The 3,553-nt window shown below is 42.3% G+C and overlaps 1 protein-coding gene across 1 annotated transcript; it reads left to right on the forward strand.

Moving 5' to 3' along the window:
* Positions 1-657: 657 nt before the first annotated feature.
* LOC133251814 (olfactory receptor 7A17-like) lies at positions 658-1,626 on the forward strand. The gene has a single exon (XM_061424600.1). The coding sequence runs from the start codon at positions 658-660 to the stop codon at positions 1,624-1,626; it is 969 nt and encodes a 322-aa protein (XP_061280584.1).
* Positions 1,627-3,553: the final 1,927 nt, after the last annotated feature.

The raw sequence follows: 3,553 nt of genomic DNA on the forward strand, positions 1-3,553 counted from the left end.
TTCATTGAGTTAGACAAGGCTGTGGTCCGTGTGATTAGATTGACTAGTTTTCTGTGATTATGGTTTCAGTGTGTCTGCCCTCTGATGCCCCCTTGCAACACCTACCATCTTACTTGGGTTTCTCTTACCTTGGACTTGGGGTATCTCTTCATGGCTGCTCCAGCAAAGTGCAGCCACTGCTCCTTAGCTTGGACCAGGGGTACCTCCTCACCACCGCCCCCCTGACCTTGAATGTAGAGTAGCTCCTCTCTGCCCTCCTGGGCCGTACAGCCACCAGGTTTTTAATTTATTGGCGGGGCGGGGTGTGTGTGTGGGGGCGGCAAGAATACTGGAGTGGGTTGCCATTCCCTTCTCCAGGAGATCTCCCTGAGCCAGGGATTAAACCCAGGTCTCCTGCATTGTAGGCAGATGCTTTACTGTCTGAACCACCAGGGAAGTTACATTTCTCATGACAACAGTAGAATGCATGATTTCTTTGGTAATATGCTGAGAATGGGTCAAAAATGTCCAGGTAGAAATGAAATAAAACTTTTCTAAACACAAGATATTAAAATTAATTTATTTAGAGAAAATAGAAATTGCACTATGTGAGTTATGCTAATTTTTGTGAACATTACTCATGTTATTTTCATTTTTCCTGGTAGTCACTGCCACCACATGGAACCAGGTAACAATACACAATCTTCTGAACTTTTTCTTCTGGGATTCTCAGAGGACCCAGAATTGGAGCCCCTCATCTTTGGACTTTTCCTCTGCATGTACCTGATCACTGTGTTTGGAAATCTGCTCATTATCCTGGTCATCATCTCTGACTTCCACCTTCACACCCCCATGTACTTCTTCCTCTCCAACTTGTCCTTTGTAGACATCTGCTTCACCTCCACAACCATCCCAAAGATGCTGCAGAATATCGAGAACCAGAGCAAAGTCATAACCTATGAAGGCTGCATCGTCCAGGTGTATTTTTGCATATTCCTTGCAGGATTAGATGACTTCCTCCTGACAGTGATGGCCTACGACCGCTTTGTGGCCATATGCCACCCTCTGCACTACACAGTCATCATGAATCCTCGGCTCTGTGGACTGCTGGTATTGGTGTCCTGGATGGTGAGTGCTATGCATTCCTTGTTACAAAGTTTAATGGCTTTGCAGCTGACCTTCTGTACAAAGGTGGAAATTCCCCAATTTTTTTGTGAACTCAATCAGATGGTCCAACTTGCCTGTTCTGACACCTTTCTTAATAACATGGTGATGTATTTGGCATCAGTGCTACTAGCTGGTGGGCCGTTTGCTGGTATCCTTTACTCTTACTCTAAGATAGTCTCTTCCATACGAAGAATCTCATCAACTCAGGGAAAGTTTAAAGCATTTTCCACTTGTGCATCTCATCTCTCAGTTGTCTTATTATTTTATTGTACGAGCCTAGGAGTGTACCTTAGCTCTGCTGCTACACACAGCTCAGACTCAAGTGCAATAGCCTCTGTGATGTACACTGTGGTCACACCCATGCTGAACCCATTCATCTACAGTCTGAGGAACAAAGACTTAAACAAGGCTCTGAAGAGAGTCTATGGAATAATATCTATAAAAAGGCCAATTGTCCTGGGGCATATGAAGTGCCCTTGACTGCATTGCTCAAAGCCTGAGAATCAGTAATTGTGACATTTTCCTCAGTGTGGAATAAAAATTTGCTCCTTCTACTTATTTCCTTGGATATCCATTTTTATAAAAATTCAACTTTTCTATACAATCTCAGTTACTCGCATTATTAAACTATCTTTTCATTCTATCATTTAGGTATTTTTTTTAAGTCGTGCTTTTTTCTACTTCAAAATTTTCCAAACTTTGAATATGAAATATTTGGGCATTTCTATTTTTTATGGGTGACACGAGGAATAATACTTACTTAAATGACAAATGTCATCCTGAGTAATTTTTGCGTTGCTCTAGAAAAAATTGTCATGAGATATATTACTAATGTAAAAAAGTGTGCAAGTGAAATCCAAGGCAATTTATATAATTTTATGAGGGTTGACTGAATCAGAGGGTGTGGAGCTATGGATAAGGAAGATTGATTGCAATGTTACAGGCAAATTTTCAATTGCACAAGGTGCCATTGCTCCAAACACTGCATTATTCAAGGGTCAAATATTTCTATATGTATAGCGTGTGTATATATCTCATGATCAAAATTGACTCACTAGAGAGCTTGGCTGCCTATCCAGTCATGTGGTTCAGTTCACAATTTCTGAAAACATGTTTGCCAATATCCTGCTTACCTAGGAGGAAACTGCAATGGAATAACTTTTTAATATAATTATCTGTAATACAATTAAAAAACAGTAGTGAATGCTATCTTTAAATATCAGAATAAATGCACAGAATGAAATTATTGAAGTTGATCTCAGTTCTATACCATTTTTAATTTTATTCAGTTACATGTTGCTGCATAACCATTCATCCTAACAGTAACTGCTCTAATATGATGTCTTTATTATCAAATGAGATTTGATATTAAGGAGTTGTTCTGATCTCTGCTGGATTTCTCATGAGTCTATGTTTCTCAGTAATTCTATGTGTTGGAACTCTAAAGCTCATCCATGAGGTTGTATGGAGCCATGTAGCAATTCTTTCTTCTCTAATATGTGATAGTCTTCTCCATTTATTTGTCTATTTTAATCTTATGCTTATGCATGTGTCCTCAGCAGTGTCTGGTCTTTGTGACCACAGGGACTTTAGCTCACCAGGCTCCTCTGTCCATGGGATTCTCCAGGCAAGAATACTGGAGTGGGTTGCCATTTCCCCTTCTGGGGATTTTCTTGATCCTGGGATCGAACCTACATCTCCTGCATCTCCTGCATTGGCAGGTGGATTCTTAACCACTGAGCCCCCTGGGAAGCCCGAATTTTAACCTTATAGATTGTGGGGAAAAGTTTATTACCGGTGACATCAGTATTATGGTGGCAGAAGGCACTCCCTTTGTTTCTCCTCTCAATCTACAACTTGTAGATAACATCATTCATATATAAAGTTTTTTTTTTTTTTCTACCCAACACATCGGGACACCAGAGATACACACAGTAGTACGTCTGAAGGTGAGCGGATTATTCACATGGAGGAAGTGGAGCCAGAGGAACAGCAGAGGCAGTGATGCTGATCCCAGCCCATGGCTGAGGCTGCTGAGCCCACAGCCCCAGAGCACCTGGGAGTCCCACTGGAGGTGGTATATAGCCCTGGCCTCCTGGATGCAGTGGCAAATGCAGGACCAGGGAACCAGGCATCAGTGGGGGTGGGGGGGGGCTCAAGCATGGTCACCCCGCATGTGGCAAGAGCACCTACCACTCTGGGAGCCCCCAGCAAAGATGCCAGCCACATCAGGGGCCCTGACAACACCAGGTCACCAGTGATGCTGGAGGCACAATCATTGATGGCAAGGACAATGACAATGCCTTTGGAAGAGGGCATGAAATGCAAAAAATGTAGTTCCTCAAATATAGCCAGGAGCAGCTCATGTGAAACAAACCTAAACCTTGTGCCACAAAGTCACTTAATT

The sequence above is a fragment of the Bos javanicus genome, chromosome 7 (genome assembly GCF_032452875.1).
Source record: "Bos javanicus breed banteng chromosome 7, ARS-OSU_banteng_1.0, whole genome shotgun sequence".
NCBI classification, from domain to species: domain Eukaryota; kingdom Metazoa; phylum Chordata; class Mammalia; order Artiodactyla; family Bovidae; genus Bos; species Bos javanicus.

Excerpts from the sequence above, each read along its gene's own strand:
- LOC133251814 (XM_061424600.1), top strand. The coding sequence starts at position 658 with ATGGAACCAGGTAACAATACACAATCTTCTGAACTTTTTCTTCTGGGA.